General features: G+C 42.4%; 1 protein-coding gene and 1 long non-coding RNA gene across 5 annotated transcripts; one reads left to right on the forward strand and one right to left on the reverse strand.

Annotated features, from left to right (window-relative positions):
* Window positions 1-1,358: 1,358 nt before the first annotated feature.
* On the forward strand, window positions 1,359-15,488 carry LOC100381886 (AP-1 complex subunit gamma-1). Of its 4 annotated transcripts, none has more exons than XM_020551641.3 (20): window positions 1,359-1,694; window positions 1,786-2,088; window positions 2,191-2,332; window positions 2,590-2,763; window positions 3,322-3,501; window positions 3,799-3,953; window positions 4,247-4,337; window positions 6,973-7,136; window positions 7,206-7,260; window positions 7,870-7,992; window positions 8,080-8,175; window positions 8,597-8,724; window positions 12,097-12,201; window positions 12,300-12,586; window positions 12,978-13,085; window positions 13,167-13,226; window positions 13,313-13,390; window positions 13,468-13,643; window positions 14,505-14,609; window positions 15,044-15,488. In XM_020551641.3, the coding sequence occupies exons 1-20, from the start codon at window positions 1,615-1,617 to the stop codon at window positions 15,137-15,139; spliced, it is 2,706 nt and encodes a 901-aa protein (XP_020407230.1). In that variant the 5' UTR covers window positions 1,359-1,614; the 3' UTR covers window positions 15,140-15,488. The 4 variants fall into 4 exon arrangements, with proteins under 4 accessions (XP_020407230.1, XP_020407229.1, XP_020407231.1 ...); XM_020551640.3 differs by having other exon boundaries at window positions 1,363-1,694; window positions 13,164-13,226; XM_020551642.3 differs by having other exon boundaries at window positions 1,456-1,694; window positions 2,173-2,332; window positions 13,164-13,226.
* A 48-nt stretch (window positions 15,489-15,536) lies between these two features.
* Window positions 15,537-17,246, reverse strand: LOC103654161 (uncharacterized). The gene is made up of 2 exons (XR_565939.4): window positions 16,991-17,246; window positions 15,537-15,886 (listed from the first exon to the last, which is right to left on the reverse strand). It is a non-coding gene; the product is annotated as an uncharacterized lncRNA (long non-coding RNA).
* Between the last annotated feature and the right edge of the window lie 425 nt (window positions 17,247-17,671).

Raw genomic sequence — 17,671 nt, forward strand, 5'->3', positions numbered from 1 at the left:
TCTTTTGCACCATGACCACATTGGCGAGCCATGTGGGATAAGCGATTGGCTCGATGAATTTGGCCTCTAGCAGGCGGTGCACCTAGCCTTGGCTGCTTTAGTTTTCTCATTGGACATTTTTCGTAGTCGTTGTTTTTTGGGCGCACCGAAGGGTCGATGCCTAGGTTGTGCTCGATGATGGAGCGGCTGACCCCGACCAGGTCGAGGGCCGACCAAGCGAAGACATCCTTGTTGCGGGAGAGACAGTAAATGAGCTTTTCCTCGTCTTGCGAGGTCAGGTCTTCGCTTATTATGACCGTTTGCCTAGGCGTTGCCGGGTCGAGGGGTACCACCTTCGTTGCATCGTTGCTTTGGAGCAGCGCTTTGACTTTTTTGTCTGCGATCGGGTGACTGCTTTCAAAGTCTTCGCGCTTTGCCGTGAGGCAGTGTACGTTCCGCTGCCCTGGAACGAAGTCCTTTTCAATGTTGCGCGCTGTTTGCTGGTTGTCGTAGACAGTGATCACGCCTTGCGGGCCTGGGATTTTCATGCAAAGGTAGAGTCCGTACCATCCCTTAGTGAAGAAGAGGAGGCGTCGCTGTCATAGTATATGATCTTCTTGACGCACATCTTTTTCTTCCCGTCCCTCTTCTTGTGACTCGAGCCTGAGTCAATGGGCTTGTCGTCTTTTGGCTCGTTGAAGAGAGACTCCTCCTTGTCGTTGACCACCATCCTCTTTCCCTTAGGATCCATCTCTTCAGGCGGTTAGTCCCTTAGATGAAGAGTACAACTCCGATACCAATTGAGAGCACCTAGAGGAGGGGTGAATATGTGATCCTGTAAAATCAAACACTAAATAGACACAAACTTGATTATAAAAGTGTTAGTGCGAGTTAATCACGTTGCTATGAAGCAAGCTCTTGCGAACAAAACAATCACAGAGAAAAGCAGCACAAGAGACATGATATTTCATCCCGTGGTTCGGCCAAGTATAACACTTGCCTACTTCCATGTTGTGGCGTCCCAATGGACGAGGGTTGCACTCAACCCCTTTCAAGTGATCCAAAGATCAACTTGAATACCACGATCTTTTTGTTTAGTGTTCTTTTCCCGTTTGCGAGAAATCTCCACAAGTTGAAGCCTCTCGCCCTTACAATATAGATCACAAAGAAGCACAAGAGTAAGGGGGGGAAAAACAACGCACACAATACTCAAATCTGGCACTATAACAGTCTTGCAGATGAATCCTTTGCAGTAACTATCCGGGAAGTAGCGCCGGCCGGTCACTGACGTGTGGGACCGGCCGACGCCTGGCCCCACACGCCAGTGGCCGGAAGTTAGAGTTCCTACATAGGAATGGCTTCCCAGTCTCACACGTAAAATTCGTACAAAGTTCCTTAGTCCAAATGGGACCCAAAAGAGGATTACTTTAGTATATACAAACGATTCAGAGGACCTAATCGCTCTTTCCACCGTCACCTGTCCAGTTCCAGTGCTTTAGATCCGCGGCCCTGTTCGCACCTTGCTCGCCTCGCCTCGCCTCGCCTTCCGCTGCTTCCCGCCTCTAACCACCACGGCATCCAGATCCCGCGACTCCACCTCCACTCGCGGCGGCGTGCCCTCGCCGAGATCTCATCATGGACACGGTCGAGAAGATCGTCGAGGACTTCGCCTCGGACATCGCCGTGAGCCCCTTCTCCTCCGGGACGAGCCTCCGGTGAGACCCCGCAAAATCTCCGAAATCTGCGCCGGATCCGTCGTGCTCGTGCGTACCAATGATGTACTTGTGATTTGTGAGCTTCCCGCAGGGAGATGATACGCGCGATACGCGCGTGCAAGACGGCGGCGGAGGAGCGCGCGGTGGTGCGGCGGGAATGTGCGGCGATACGCACGGCCATCAGCGAGAATGAGCCGGAGCTCCGGCACAGGAACATGGCCAAGCTCATGTTCATCCACATGCTGGGCTACCCCACCCATTTCGCGCAGATGGAGTGCCTCAAGCTCATCGCGGCCGCGGGATTCCCGGAGAAGCGGGTGGGCTACCTCGGCCTCATGCTGCTCCTTGACGAGCGGCAGGAGGTGCTCATGCTCGTCACCAACTCCCTCAAACAGTAGGCCGCCCACGCTGTCTCTGCAATATCGCTCCGGGAGTGTTGTTTCCTCAAATGCAGTGCTGAGTTTTGAGTAATGTTTAGTGCTTAATTTGGGGGCAGAGATCTCAACCACACGAACCAGTTCATCGTGGGCCTTGCATTGTGTGCTCTTGGGAACATCTGCTCTGCTGAAATGGCGCGGGATCTTTCACCTGAAGTGGAGAGGTTGATGCGCAGTAGGGAAGTCAATACAAAGAAAAAGGTATCTTTCCCTGTATATTGTAATTCAATCGAGCCCAGTAGACTAGTAGAGCATGGCAAAATCAAACAACTGATAGCTGAATTATTGATGTGTCATTTTAAGGAATTTGAACAGAGTCTTGAAACCTAGGTTGATTCAGAAACTGCATCTTTTAGAACTACCAAATTCAGTCTCCTTGTGAATGTTTTCATCACAACTGCTGCATGCGTATTTTTGGATGCAATTTAATTCATGGTATACTTCTACTTCTTTATTAGGCTGCTTTGTGCTCTATAAGGATTGTCAGGAAAGTGCCAGATTTGGCAGAGAACTTCATGGGCCTGGCTGCATCATTGTTGAAGGAGAAACACCATGGGGTCCTCATATCTGCAATTCAGCTCTGCACAGAACTATGCAAAGCAAGCAAAGATTCTCTAGAGTACCTGAGGAAGGTAAGGGCATCTATTTCTTACCACAAGGCCCCAACATCACCAATATAAGAGCATCTCCAAAAGACTCTTTATTTTTTACTCTCTATTTAACTTTTTATTTGTCTCTCCATAAATATTAAACTCTATATATAACATCTCATTCCAATAAACTCTCCAACATACAAGTTAGCTTGGCTAGCGAGAGTTGCTAGCCAAATTTGGCTAGTGAGGGAGTTAATTTACAGAGCCAGATAGCTTAGCAAGTTAAATGGCTAGTCTGTTGGAGAGCTATTATGCTATTAAGTAGTTAAAATTTAGCTTGACAAGCTATTTAGCTAGTCTCTTGGAGATGCTCTAAGTATAGAATCACAGGTGAACATGCAGAAAAAAACTGGAATCAGGTCATTTATTTGTTTAACATTTTCTTGTGACGATTAAATGATGATCCTATTTGATAATTCATGTATCACTCTCTCTTGCTCTGTATAGGAGATGCACAGTTTTATAATTTTTAACATTTTCTTTGCTGAAAACGGCACTATTCCTGAGTGGCTGAGACACAATTTCTTCTCATTGCAGAACTGCATCGAAGGTTTGGCTCGCATACTGAGAGATGTGTCCAATAGGTCATATGCTCCGGAGTATGATGTTTCTGGCATTGTTGATCCATTCTTGCATATTCGAGTCCTTAAACTTTTGCGGATCTTGGGTCAAGGAGATGCAGATTGCAGTGAATATATGAATGATATTCTTGCTCAGGTGATTGATTAATCTTTATCTTTGGTGTCACATGCATTACACCTGCATTTATTGTTTTATGGTACAAACTACAAAGCACACATATTTCAGCAAGGGCATGCATCTTTTTGTCTTTTTTTTTCTTGGTTTCATACTTTCATGTCTCTTGGTCTTACATGCCAATCATGGTATAGGCTTACAATATTATAGATCTGCTATATAATACCATGGAGTAGTTTTTCATTATTTAACCAATGACAGATGTATGGTATATGCCATGTTGTGCTGACTAAACTTGCAATTATTATTTTTATCCAGGTTGCAACAAAAACTGAGTCCAACAAGAATGCTGGAAACGCCATTCTGTATGAATGTGTTCAGACTATAATGGGTATTGAAGCTACTAGTGGTTTACGTGTGCTGGCAATCAATATTTTGGGTAGATTCTTGTCTAACCGTGACAACAATATAAGGTCGATATTCTTTTCTTGTTGCTCTCGATTGCTTATTGTTTTTCCTGCTTTTTTTTATAAACCTTGTTCATGTTTAGTTTCTTCTACCATGCTCGATAGACCTGCTAGTTGTAATATGTGCCTATATTAAACTTGCAATTGCAGTTATTATAGCCTATGAAATTGATTCGGTTGCAACTATTTTTCATGCAATAATGCATGGAACAAATGGTTACTATTGGTTATGTACTTATGTTCTTTTGGTCAATGAAACATTTATAGGTGGGGTATTTACTGTGCCTGTCCTCTTTCAGATATGTTGCTCTTAACATGCTTATGAGGGCCATTACAGTTGATGCACTAGCAGTGCAGAGACACAGAACAACAATATTAGAGTGTGTAAAGGTAAGAACTAAGGTGCCGTTTGGTTCACATATTTGTAACGTAATGGGTAACTGATAACGTTAAATCATGTTTGTTTTAGTCCAACCGTAATCAGATACCACACTAAAATTTGATACCTGCCTATTCAAATTTGTTACCGCCAGTAATCGAACGTAAACCATTACCATTACCATTTGCGTTACATTTCTTGAACCAAACAGCACCTAAGAACACATGCAATACTATCCATGCTTAGTGCTTGTCTTACTATATCGTATGCTAATTCATGCATTTGTTAGATCACAAGAACCCTCATATTTTGCCACATGCCCACACTTCTTAACCTTCAGCATGTTAGCATAATATCTCAAGATTTAGACATTCATTTTTTTTTATTTTTTTTGCAAATCCAGTGTAGATTGTGGACCCACTTTCTGTTTCCAACTTTGAAAAGTTCTTGAATGAATGCATGTGACAAAGGGATTGGCAAATCTAGCCCAATATTGGGTTCGGAGCATCAATCATGCAGTTGTTTAGAAAGTGCTTCTCTTGTATTCCCTCTATTCCAAATAGTAAGTCGTTTTGACTTTTCTAGGTTTTTAGATTTAGCTATGTATCAAGTAGGCCTGAGCAAAAAAGGCTGAAACCGAAGACCAAACCTGAATGGACCGCGACCGAGACTGAACAGACTGAAAATTTGGTCGTCGGTCCTTTGTTTGGTTGCCTGTTGCTGATAACTGATCAAATAGATTGGGTGTCCGGTCCTGTAGTTCGGGTAACCGATATACCCTAACAGGCAACAGTCCAGTAAAATCAGCCCAGCTAAAGCCCATCAGCGAAACCCAGATTTTATATTTAAGCTCACTTGAGACTCAACTTCCCATCCTAGTTCAGCTAACCCTAGCCGCCACATAGCTCTGGCACCGCTACACACCACCAGAAAAATCGCAGGCGCCGCAGCTGGTCAGCAGCGGACCATTGGTGCCGACCCCCCAACACCCCGTCTCGTCTGCTCGGCGTTGCGGCCTGCCAGTGGTTCAGTGCTACATGCTGCACACTTGCATGTGCAGGCAGTCATCGACAAGCGACGGCATCTGTTCGTGCATCCCTACCATAGGATCCTAAAGGAGCGAGGAAAGTACAACAGGAAAAGAGCTTCGTTTCTGGGCAGAAGGATCTGCTGGAATTACTAGTATCAAGTATGAGACTTGATGATCTGATGCCTCAACCTGTTGATGTGCTGGCTGTGAATGTGCATGTTAGACTATGAGATGCATCGGTCTTTTCATGTGAAACCGAGAAACCAAACTAAAAACCAAGAGACCAAATTGTCAGTCTTCGTTAAATCAGGCACAACTTCGTTTTATGATTCTGGAAGACCGGATTAAAAAACCCTGAAATAACTGACCCGATAATTTGGTTAAAACCAAACGCCCTACCCATAGTATCAAGACATAGTGTATATCTAGATGCACCAAAGAAGCTATGTAACTAGAAAAGACCAAACAACTTACAATTTGGAAGGATGGGGTACTTTCTAAACCTGGATTCATGTTATTTGAGGCAGATTTTTCATTATCTTTGTTACTGCTCTTGCAAGAAGGGCGGGCCTGGTGCAGCGGTAGAGCCTACCGTTTGTAACCGGAAGGTCCCGGGTTCGAGCCCCAACCTCTGCATATTGGGCTAGTTTGGTTTGTAGCGTGGGAACCTTTGCCTGGCCCAGGCACGCACCCTAGGCGTCCGATTCCCTACGCCTGGGGTCGAATGTTGTTGCCTGGCAGGCACATCCAGGCCAGGACGGCAAGCAAACAAGCCCATTATGCGGGTAAGGCCACCCTAGGCGTCCGATTCCCTACGCCTGGGGTCGAATGTTGTTGCCTGGCAAGCACATCCAGGCCAGGGCGGCAAGCAAACAAGCCCATTATGCGGGTAAGGCTTGGCGCTTAAAGATACCCTTCCCTAGACCCCATACAGTGCGGGAAGTCTACGACATTGGGTACGCTCACAGCTCTTGCAAAGAAATATTTGAGTCAACAGTTCACAATATATGATCTACTCCCTCCGTTCCAATTTATAGGTTGTTTTGGCATTTCTAGTTACACAACTATTCAACTATTATGTATCCCGACATATCGTATATCTAGGTGCATAACAAAATCTATGTACCTAGAAAAGCCATACCTATAATTTGGGACAGAGGGATATCAGTTTCTATCTGTCCTGTTTAACTAGCTACAAAATCTATGTATATCAAGTCTGCTGTTTAACTCTACATCAAACCTGACCTTTACTGTGTCAAGCGAAAGGGCCTCTAGCCAAGTTGGTTAGGTGGTCTGAGTAGCACTCCTCAGGTCCTGGGTTCGACTCCCCGTAGGAGCGAATTTCAGGCTGTGGTTAAAAAAATCCCCTTGTTTGTCCCACGACAAAGCACAGGTCTAAGGCCGGGTCGCGGTTGTTTCTCACATGGACTACGGGTCCGTTGTGTATGGGTGGGGCAGTGATTCGGGGGTTTTCTCGACCTACTTGAGGTCTTCTTCTTAATATAATGCCGGGAGCTGTCTTACCCCCCGTAGGTCAAGTTTTTTTTTTTACTGTTTCAAGCAGTCTATTTTGTTATTCTGGTTTTTATTATTTCTAATTGCTGTGTACCTTTCAGGATGCCGATGCCTCCATTCGCAAAAGGGCTCTTGAACTTGTTTATTTGTTAGTCAATGATACAAATGTAAAGCCTTTGACTAAAGAGCTCATCGATTACTTAAACATAGCGGATCCAGATTTTATAGGAGATCTCACAGTAAATATATGCTCTATAGTTGAAAAGTTAGTATCTTTTTATTTTGTTGGTTCTTATTGACTTATGGGTGTTTAACAATGTTGCATTGCCAATAGGTTTTCTCAAGAGAAGTTATGGTACCTTGACCAGATGTTCAATGTTTTATCTCTGGTAAGGACTTGAGTACTGTGAAGATACTTTTATATCCAAAAAATCTGCACCTCAGAACACCATTTTTTTGGTATCTTGCAATTTACTTCTAACCTTGCATCTTTTTGGCTGCGATACTGTTGGAAGACTCAGTTATTTCATCTTCTGAACAAATCTGTTCAACCTGCATGCTTGTAATTTGTAAATATGCAGGACCCTAAGTAGTGTATAGTGCATTGACATTTGTTGAGAAGAATTAAGAATTAAGAAACTGTAGGGAAGAAACTTTCTCAATATTTCTTCAAAGCTAGTCTGTCCATAGGGAAGAAACTCTAATACTGGCTATGCCCTTGATTTTAACCTCAGTCTTTGGTTTCCTGCATTTCTCCTTGCCCTACTTACAACATGCACACAGCAACTTCCAAAGGATGCCAATTGCCAGACACTTCCACTATCACAAAAAACCCGTCATAACTTTTTTGAACTACTCAAATATTGGTATCTCTGCACACACGTTGTTATGTTGCTGGCTGGGAATTGAGACACTGTTCATTGTTATGTTGTGATCCATTGCTTGACATAGCTTGAGATATCAAACCGAATTCATGTTCCACTCTTATTGTTGAACAGGCTGGAAATCATGTGAAGGATGACATATGTCATGCCCTTATTGTTGTACTAAGTAATACATCAGAGCTTCAAGGATATTCAGTGAGGTCATTGTATAAGGCCTTACAAGAATATGGTAAACAGGTTAGGGGAAAGTTTATACTCTCCATGCATTCCATTCCATCTCATCCTACTTGATGCCTGTAACACTGTCAATATTATAATGATTAGGGAAGTTTAGTAAGAGTAGCTGTTTGGTGCATTGGTGAATATGGTGAAATGCTGGTGAACAATGTTGGCATGCTGGATGGGGAGGAGCCAATTAAGGTAAGTGGACAATTCTTGAAGGATATGTTCTTTGTTGATCCTTTGAAGTTTGAACTTGCTAGATCGTGCTCCCAGCTGTTTCTGAACTACATAATCTGCTACATTTAAGTTCTGTTGTTGTATGCTCTAACTTCTACTTGAAGGAGCTAGGCTGACAGCCATCCTGGCCCTATGCAAACAAGGTTTCAGTAACTATTTCCAAAATCCGCTGCACATTATTCATATATATGTATCCAGAACAGATGACCTTATTTACAATCTAGATATTTAGCTTAGGGAAATGAACTGAATTGCTAAGGAACCTTATCAACCGACGGTGCACTACTATTCATCTAATTTGTGGTATAAGGATGTGATTCAGCGCCTTTTAGTTCTATTTGTAACTTGTCATACATCATGAGAAATGCATCAAATTGTTCAGGTAACAGAATCAGATGCTGTGGATGCTGTAGAGGTCGCTCTTAACCGCTACTCAGCAGATATGACAACTGGAGCAATGTGTCTGGTTGCTCTTCTGAAACTCTCCTCACGATTTCCTTTGACATCAGAGTAAGTTATCTTTCAACCTAACCTAATGTGGTTGTTGCACTAAATTATTACTTCATGAGATATTGACTCAAAGCTGCGGTTCTCTTAACTATGAACTTGTATTTGTTTGGTGCACTTTTGCTTCACTTTTATTCATGATGTTCCTGATAAATTTGAGTGCATTGCTGGAGATCCAAGTTTGTATCTACAGAACTGGTCAGGACACCCTCTTGCGCCCTAACTGACCTGATATTCAATGACACTTCTAAGTAGGCATGAGTATTTTGGACGCTGAACATGTCCTAATCCTGTACTCAATGATGTAGCATCTGAGTAGGAAGGTCACATGGAGTGGGGAGCATGTCCACCTGTTTTGTTCTGTGGTGGCTAGATGAAGATAATTAGGGATAATTAAGTTAATAGATGTTGACAGCATGCCCTATTTTTATTTTTTTGTGTTAAAGCTCCGAGACAGTTTTCTTAGGGTGGTGCCTGGGAGAGGGGTCGTAAAATGGACTTGTTTGGCCAATTAGCCCCTTTTTTCAGATCAGTGCAATCTATTATCACATATTCCTGTTTCAAGTGGATTTCAGACTCGCAATCAATCACTGAATTATGAGTGTTTTCCCTTGTACACAGTAATGAACTGTATTATGCTGTATCTGTCTGCACATTGTGGTAGCTATTGGTGGTACATCATCATGTATGCTTTGCATTTTCTAGTAGCACCTTTAATGAATCTTCTTTACAAGATGATCACATTCTTCTGAGTGTTAACGTGACACATGTATCTGCCCTCCAGTATTTTAGACTAATGTCTACCTCTTACTAGGACTCTGCTATACATATGACTGGATTGTACGACTAGTCGCAATGGCGGTGTTTTTGACAAGAGCCCCAGTATTACTGATGCTATTAGAAGAGTTGGGTTGGAGGTTGACCTTTGGGAGATGGCTGGTGCAAAGAAGTTGTCTTTGCTTACCGCCCCCATTCCGGGCCTCCCTGCTAGTTAGCTAGCATTGTGGTAGTTCTTGATAGTTTTTACTCATGGATGGGTTTCTGTATGCCTGTTATTGTCCGCCGTAGGGGCCCCTAGTTTGTTCTTGTATCTGTACCTCTTCTTTAATATATTATCGCGCAGTTCTCCTGCGCTTTCAAGAAAAAAAAACATTGGAGAGAGGGGGTCTCCATGACGGAGTCCTCTCCTATGCTTAATATGAGCCCCTGGGAGACCATTAAGCAGCAGCTGGGTGGATGAGGAGGCCAACAGCCCACAGATTATGTCTCTCCAGATTTGACCAAAGCCAATGTGTTTCATAACCTCAATGAGGAAGGGCCAAGACATCGAGTCAAAGGCTTTTGTGATATCCAATTTAAGAAGACGCGCCTGATTTTGATGATGAAAAAGCTTCGAGGTTTGCTGCACCAACATGAAACTGTCCTGAATAAAACGGCCTTTAATAAATGCACTTTGCATAGGAGAGACCATTTCATTGAACTTTCCAGCTAGACGATTAGCTAAGACCTTGGTGATTAATTTTGCAAAGCTATGGACAAGACTTATAGGCTGAAAGTCTTTCACATGATCTGCTCCCTCCTTTTTAGGAATTAGGGTGATATAAGCTGTGTTGAGCCTACCAAGGTTATCAAATCTCCTGCTCCAACTAGCAGTAATAGCAGCCATAACTTCTTTTTTGATGATGTTCCAGCAACTTTTATAGAAACGACCCGTGAAACCATCCGGCCCCGGCGCCTTATCTGACGGTAAACCCTTAACAGTTTCCCAGACCTCTGATTTGAAAAATGGAGCATCCAGGTCAGAAAGGTTGCGATTATGCATACCAAGGGCCTCTAGCTCGACAACCTGATCCCTCTCAACACTGGTTCCAATAAGATTAAGAAAAAAAATGATCCACTGCAGCTGCCTTGTCACTTTGGCTTGTCAAAACCTCTTCCCCTTGTACCAGGCGTGCCACAAAGTTTTTTTCTCTTGCGATGTCTGGCATGCATATGGAAAAATTTGGTGTTGGCATTACCATCCTTAAGCCAAGAAACTCTAGATCGCAGTCGAGTCATAGTTCTCTTTAGTGAGGACAGCCACAAGGAATGTTTTTTAAGTTTATTTTTCAACCAAATTTCAGCAGAGGTCAGCAATCTAGCATCATGAGCTATCTCCAATCTATGTAAGATTTCTTTAGCCAAAGCTAGCTGAGATCTAATGTGACCCACTTGCTTGACACTCCACACCTGCAGGCATTTAGCCCTTCTTTAGCTTTAAAAATAGCGTCTGATAGGGGCAAGGAACTTCCATGACTGAATCCCAAGCAGCCTGGACAACATCACGAAAACCCTCCGATTTTGTCCAGAAAGCTTCAAAATGAAAACGTCTTTTTGCCAGATTTGTTATCAAGGAGTCCCAAAACCAATGGACATTGATCTGAGTCGTGACATGCGGCACTTTGCAGCAGCACATCAGGGAAAAGTTGCTCCCAATCCACTGTGCAATATTTGAGGTAGTTCAGGGGGTCTTTGCTGTCGTAGGTGAAGGATGGGAATGTCGTCGTCCTGTACCTTGCCATCCTGTAGGGAAAGCCTTGGGGTATGTACGACATCCCATAAGGAAAGACAGGTGAGTAGATGGCGGAAGAGGTGGCGGACTGCGGGGCTTCTAGGGCAGTGGACCACACAGACGTCCATGGCGGTCAGCTGCGCAGAAGCGACGCGAGCTGCTGCACGATCATGCGCTGGAAGTCTCTGTCGGCGTGTTGAGGGTCGGGCACGACGGGAGAGGCGATGAAGTCAATGGTGGTCGCCGTGGTGGTGGAGATGGTGGCGAAGGAGACCACCGGGTTGTCGTCGTCATGTCCTGGCATCTCCGCTACTAGATTGCTATGGTTGTTATGGCGGTGGCTAGTGTTGAGGGAAGTGTAAGGGGGCCGACCGCGGGCTTGCCCCCGGCCGAGCAAGAGGGGATAGTTTTCATTATTAATTCTTGCTTGATTAGATTGACATCTCCTCTCATTTAGAGACTTACTTTGCTCCCTAAGAAAATATCCTAACTAAATCAGTCTAACTCATCCCTTTCCTTATCCTAACTAACCAAATCAATCTAACTTATCTCTTTCCTAACAAACCAATCTAATCTAATCTGTTCGGCACTCTACTTACCACAACAGTATGTGTATGGTGTTTGTTTGTTTGGCTATTTGGGCCTTTGTCTTCTTAATGCAAGGATACACAGCTCTCCTGCGTATTCCAGGAAAAAATCCCTCTAACAGCATCATATCTATGTCGATTACTTATGTTATGGTGATCTTTTGTAACCTCAAAATGCTAGGTGATTATTATAGTATAATACCACTTTGTTTTCACTATGACTTGCTGTCTTATCAGGAGGATAAAACAAATAGTTGCCCAGAATAAAGGGAATGTTGTCCTTGAACTACAGCAAAGATCAATTGAATTCACTTCCATTATACAAAGACATCAGTCTATCAGGTGGCCTACCAAACTTCTATAAGTTACCACAGAAGATTTGCCTATCATTGTATTAGTTATGTCAGATATTAATCTTAGAGAATCTGGTTCAAGTGCAGATCGTCCTTGCTTGAACGCATGCCTGTATTAGATGAAGCTAGTTATCTGGTGAAGCGGGCTACTGCTACACAATCAACTATTTCAGCAGATAAAATTGCTCCAACAGTCACTCCTGGAAGCCTTAAGCTTCCGAATGGTGTAGCAAAACCCACCTCAGCTCCTTTAGCTGATTTGCTTGATTTCAGTTCTGATGGTGCCCCAGCTTCCACCGTTGCTTCTACTACAACACCTAATGATTTTTTGCAAGATCTTCTGGGTATTGGTGGAGTTAGTTCATCAACGACAGGTATTCTTTTTCCTGGTGTCTCTGTTCTTTCATGTGCAGTTCCCATGTTAGCTTGATCCTCTTATTACACTGAGAGCAAGAGGGCTTTATTGACATCCCTCCGTCTGCCCCCGCCCCACCCTGCCTCTCAGAATATGCACTTTTTACCTTGTCTGAAGTTTGAGTTCGCTGCATGCTCAGTGATTTGCTAATTAGCCATTTGCCTTCCTGTCCTTAAATTTACTTCTAGTGCTATAATACGGGTCCAAATTTTTGTATGTAATCTCATTACTTGTTATTTTTAACCCACTAAAAAGTCTTTATTGAGTGCTTCATTTTTACCTTTTGGGCACTGATGTTATTATCATAAAATTTCCTTGCTTTAGCAATATCAAATCTCTGTTTTGTTCAGGTGTAACTTCAACCGCAAGCACAGATATTCTTATGGATCTTCTGTCCATTGGATCATCTCCATCACAGAATGGCACCCCCGTAACAGACTTCCGTCATCCTGGACAAGGTAAAAGTGATTTTAGCAATTTGCTGTATTTCTGTTTATGAGTTATGACTGTTGTTGATTTTTGTTATACTGATGTAGCAGAGTCTAAACCTGTTCCTGGTGTACCTGAAGCTGTTGACCTCCTCGGTAGTTTGTCACCAGGTACATTTGCTTCTGGTTGCTTTGGTTTAATGTTGATACCTAATTTCTGTTTATAAGCATTAGTGAATTATCTATCACTATTGCAGCCGAGTCTAAACCCACACCAGTTGTACCTAAGGACATGGATCTGCTCGACGGTTTGTCATCAAATACATCTATTTCTGGTAAGTTTGGTAGTTCATATTGACAAACAAAGTAGTTATAATGTCGTCATGGTCACTAAACCTACTAATGTGAGCAGGACATGAGAATACAACCCACCCATCAATAACAGCTTTTCAGAGTGCAACCTTGAAGATCACGTTTGATTTCAAAATGAAGCTTGGAAACCCACGAGAGACTACAATTCATGCCACTTTTACCAATTTGACATCTAGTACTTTTACAGATTTTATTTTTCAGGCTGCTGTTCCAAAGGTAAAATCTTATTATTGTATGTTATAATCTGTTTTTGAGCTGGCGCTACACCTTGATGTTTCACGGTTTTTATTCTGCACACATAGGGCATGTTTGGAAGCAAAGTATTTCAAAACCATGGTTTTAGAATACTATAGTTTTAAAATATCATGACACAACCATAGTATCTTTTACATCACTTCAAGCAATACTTGTTTGGAGAGTATCTCAAGCCATGGTATTTAGTATGCATGTGCCAGAAGCTAGTCATAAACAAAAATTGGGTTGGAGTAGAGTTTCAAATACTCCAAAAATATCATGGTAACTACTAAAAAAAGGTAGCCAAACACCTCTTGGCAAAATATACCATAATATTCTTCAATACTATGGTTTTATCTTAAATCTCCAAAAATATTTTGCTTCCGAACACCCCCATAGTTTCTACACTTATAAACGATGATACTCCACGATAGTTTATACTTTAAAGCCCAAATCTTTTATTCAGCTTACCCATGTCTGAAGCTGTTGATCATTCTTTTGTTTTTCACAAATTATATAGCTTGAGTTTTGAATGACTCTGTGCTACGATCCTTACCATTTTTCTTCACCTTAAACGTAAAGCAGTGGAAAGAGGTCTAGCATGATCATCGTTTTGTGCTTTGTTCTTTGTGTTTTTAAACATTAAGTTTTATACTCCCTCTGTACCAAATTAGTAGTCGTTTTAGGTCTTCATTTTTATGTCTATATTCAAATGAATGACAATGAATCTAGACACATAAAACACATACATTAATTATTGAATGAATTTGTTAAAAAGCTAAAACGATTTTTATTTTGGAACATAGGGAGTACTTGATATGCTGACAATTTTTATTCTTGCAGTTCATCCAATTGAGACTGGATCCGGCTAGTGGCAACACTGTTCCAGCTAATGGAAGTGGTTCAGTCACACAAGGGCTCAACATCACCAATAACCAACAGGGACAGGTATATGAAGATCTGCACCCTTCGCTTCGAGTTCAGCTTCTTTTGTATATCTTTTCGTTGATTTCATTTTAGTCGTCTTCGAATCAATGTGTTTTACAATGGTTTAGTAGAAGTGCTAACATTTGAAGTTGAAAGTGTGTATTTTTTTTCAATTCAAATTGCTAAACTTTATTTTGGGTCACTGTCATAACGGATGAGACAAATTTAGATGAACTCTTGAATTTAACAAATCAAATGAGCCCTGCGCAGGACAGGAATAGGCCATAGTCAGAGACTTTGATTGTACACCGATGCTCTGTATGTACATAATTTTAAACCTTGATAATGATAATCCTGTAACCACTTTATCCAGCATTGTTTTCAAGGTTCATCTTCTCATTCCATATTCCTAGGCTTATATCTGACATTTCTTTTCCCTCTATCCTGCTGGGCAGAAACCGCTTGCAATGCGGATCCGGATGTCTTATAAAGTGAATGGCGAGGACAGATTGGAACAAGGCCAAGTCAGCAATTTTCCTTCTGGACTATAGGCCGTTTCTGTATACTATGACGTGTCGGGGACAGGCATATAGAACGAAGCCTTGTTTTACCCTCTACCTCATTTTTTAATTATTCTGGGGATTTGTCGGGGTGCTTAGAGAAAATGTTTTTTCCGGCGGTTAGTTTTCCTGTACTAAGTATATTGTATATTATTCCAGCAGCGATGTGATCTTCAAATTCATCGTGATGTATTCGACACCACGCTAAAGGATGGTCTGAGCAAACTTTCTTCAGCTCCTCAATCATTGTAAAACTAGCTTCTGTTTTTCTTGTACACTAGAGAGTAGAGACTGGTAGCATATTCTGTAGCATATTCTGCCAGTACCGTTGCACTTCTGATTTGCGGCCGTGCAAATTATGGGATGCCGAACGCGCGGATTTCTATCGTAATGCGCAAACTTTCAACTGCCTTTTAATTTTTAAACCGCTGGTCTGTACATCGAGCAGGTCGGTCAGGTGCAGGCGCTGGTGCTCGTCAAGCTTGGACAGCGCTGCTGAGTGCTGAGTAACCTCTTACAACAATTGCACCATATGAACTTATAACAAGTACAGTACATTGAACCACGACAATTACTCTAGTTGACCATAATTGAGATCGAATAAGCAGGGTCAGGCATTATGGTTTCTGTCTACAAGTTTATCTTTGTACCTTGCATCACAACCTTCCAGTGGAAAACTGCAATGCAAAGGACTTCTGCAGCGCATAATTTGCTTTGCTTATCTTATCCTGCTCTCATCTGCAATAAAGAAAATGACGGTTTCTCAAATGATGAATTGAAGCTTACAAGATATAAACATGGAAAATAGTAATATGCCCCCAAACTTTTCAACATCTGGTGTTTCTAATGATGTCCTACAACTGAAAGAATAATCCAAACTTGGGGTTATCAAAAAATGCATCCAGTCCTGAATACGGTAATGCTTGAACAATGCACCCAAATAGCAAAGCAAAGTTTCAACAGCACCCACGTAAAAATCAAAAGGCAATCGCTGTTTCCTGTAATATTCCTACGAAATTCCTACTGTGTAAACAGATCCTAGTGCTTCAAATATATCAAATTAAACCAAAATTCACATGCATAAATAGTTTGAAATGGAACAAAATGTTTGATAGAAACTGACAACAAATGTTTCCCCAAAAACACCAATTAAGAAAAACAAAATAGGCTCCTCAGATGTCTCTTCATCTCCACAAAATGAGCAGCACCTCGCTGCTTTCAGGAATTGGAACGATATAGGAGGCCAATTTAAATCATCACAGGAGCACTCAACCTTAATTAAGCAGCAACAGTGCAGCATCGAGAAGAAGAAGAATAAGAAGCGGACAAACAAGAGTAGCCCAAACATTGATCTATTCAAGAAACGAACTCGGCTCCTCAGATGTCTCTTCATCTCCACATAGCGTGCAGCACTGCAGCGTCTCACTGGAGCTGCTTTCAGGAATCGGAACGACATTAGAAGTAAATTTGGTCATCACTGGAGCATCCAAGTTTAAGGAAACAGATCCGGCATAACGTTCTTTGTACCTCGCCTTTGCATAAAAAAATAAAGAAAAAAAATAAAGGATGTAAACAGCCTCAGAAAATCTACTCGCATTGTAAACATACAAGTGAATCCCACTCATTGAGCATAAATCACCGCAAACCAGATCCTCGGCTGGGTGGAATCATACAGCAGTAGCGCCTAACAAGCTATTAGGTAACGAATCGTTCAAAAAAAAACAGCAGTGAAGAAATTTAGATACCAGGTGGAAGCTAGGGTTTGGCCGTGTAGGCATGCACGAAGATGGTTGCGTTGCGGCAAAGAGAAGGTTGGAGACGGACGTGGCACTGGTACCGTACCATTCGTATTTCGGGCGAAGGGGTCGCAGCCGAAACGTGGTGGCAGGAGCCGCAGATGCTGTGGACGCCGCCGCAAACGAGAAAGAGGCGAGGGGACTGGCGAGGCGAGGGAGGCGCAACGCCCGCCGCAGCTCGGCAACACGGAGAGCGGAAGGCCGAAGCGGCTCTTGGGCTCATAGAAGCCAGTGTGACAAGAGATGGGCCATGCGGCCATGCCCAGTTGCCGACTCGGTGGGCGAGAGCTTTTTGCTATTATAGTACTAATTTAGTTAGGTTTCTATTTTCTAGTACTCACAATTTTAACTTCTGTCTAATATCATTTACAAGTAAACTTATTCTTTAAAATAATACTTTGACCTCTTTTTAATTATTTTTATATTCTTTTTTTATTTCTTCACCACTTAAATTCGCTTGTGATTAATGCAGAGTAATCTAGCTGTTCATAGCTCGCTGGAGTCTCCTCAACACTAATTTAGACAATCAAGTGAAATTCAGGAAACATCACTCTGATTAATCAACAACTTGAATACACTAGAAGCTCTCGTTCAATAGTGGGTTGTCTGACAGCTTAAATATCATTAACGAAATATTCTGGCAAAATCTTTGTTGATAACGACTAAGGACTGATCAAAGGTTGCTTTCTCGTTCTGATGGGTGCAGAAAATTGTTTTGCCGCATTGC

This window comes from Zea mays, chromosome 4 (assembly GCF_902167145.1).
Source record: "Zea mays cultivar B73 chromosome 4, Zm-B73-REFERENCE-NAM-5.0, whole genome shotgun sequence".
NCBI lineage: Eukaryota > Viridiplantae > Streptophyta > Magnoliopsida > Poales > Poaceae > Zea > Zea mays.

Coding starts and splice junctions, on each gene's coding strand:
- LOC100381886 (XM_020551640.3), top strand. CDS start 1,615: ATGGACACGGTCGAGAAGATCGTCGAGGACTTCGCCTCGGACATCGCC. Junction 7,261..7,869: donor TGTTCAATGTTTTATCTCTG/GTAAGGACTTGA, acceptor ATTGTTGAACAG/GCTGGAAATCATGTGAAGGA. Junction 14,610..15,043: donor CCAATAACCAACAGGGACAG/GTATATGAAGAT, acceptor CCTGCTGGGCAG/AAACCGCTTGCAATGCGGAT.